Here is an 894-nt window from a genome sequence, read left to right on the forward strand (position 1 = left end):
GGGTCTGGTGGTTCAGGTTCAGGTCTGGTGGTTCAGGTTCGGGTCTGGTGGTTCAGGTTCAGGTCTGGTGGTTCAGGTTCGGGTCTGGTGGTTCAGGTTCAGGTCTGGTGGTTCAGGTTCAGGTCTGGTGGTTCAGGTTCAGGTCTGGTGGTTCAGGTTCGGGTCTGGTGGTTCAGGTTCGGGTCTGGTGGTTCAAGTTCAGGTCTGGTGGTTCAGGTTCGGGTCATACCGCCTGTGGTTCTGTCAGAACGGGTTGATCCGGACTCCAGTCCCCAGTGGGGAGAAAGGGTTGACCTTGGCCCACATCAGAGCATCGTTCAGGGAGATGGAGGACTTGTTGTCCTCCAGGACAAAGACAGGACCCTGAGGACGACATCAGAACCATTACTGACCCGGTCCAGACCAGCACACAGCTGAGTGGAACACAGCGGACCTGGATTCTGTGTCCGGTGAAGCAGGACAGCTGCAGGTCCGAGTGGCTCGGTAGGTTAGAACCCGTCACGTAATCAGCGCCGTGCAGGACCGGCGCCGCTGAGGGACGAGAGACACCAGGTTAGTCTACAGGATCTGGGCTTGAAGGGACCAACAGAACCAGCAGGTCCAGGTACTGTGGGTCAGCACCAACAGAACCTCCATAAAGCAGAGCCTGTAGGGTCAGAACTGGTACCTGGTTCCGATGGCTGGATCCTCCTCTCCAGGCAGCAGAACTCTTTTCTCTGACTCTCTGATGGACTGAGACACAGACAGAGACTGGGTCAGACCGGGTCAGAACTCTGGCTCCATGGTTAACTTTTAGCTGCTGTTCAGTTTGTTTGAATGTAGTTTTTGTTCTGATGGTTCTGTTGAGATAAACCCTCATCATCATCATCATCATCATCATCATCATCATCATCA

General features: G+C 54.4%; 1 protein-coding gene across 1 annotated transcript in view; it reads right to left on the reverse strand.

The window, feature by feature from the left end:
- Positions 1–82: 82 nt before the first annotated feature.
- The window catches only part of LOC106511328 (WD repeat-containing protein 17), a gene marked incomplete at its 5' end in the record, with an annotated part of 17,446 nt that continues 16,634 nt past the window's right edge, over positions 83–894 (reverse strand). Inside the window, 3 exon segments of the mRNA XM_014000082.1 lie at positions 83–363; positions 434–531; positions 668–732. Coding sequence (XP_013855536.1) covers positions 244–363; positions 434–531; positions 668–732 — 283 coding nt within the window.

This window comes from Austrofundulus limnaeus, unplaced genomic scaffold (assembly GCF_001266775.1).
Source record: "Austrofundulus limnaeus strain Quisiro unplaced genomic scaffold, Austrofundulus_limnaeus-1.0 Scaffold2682, whole genome shotgun sequence".
Lineage (NCBI taxonomy): Eukaryota > Metazoa > Chordata > Actinopteri > Cyprinodontiformes > Rivulidae > Austrofundulus > Austrofundulus limnaeus.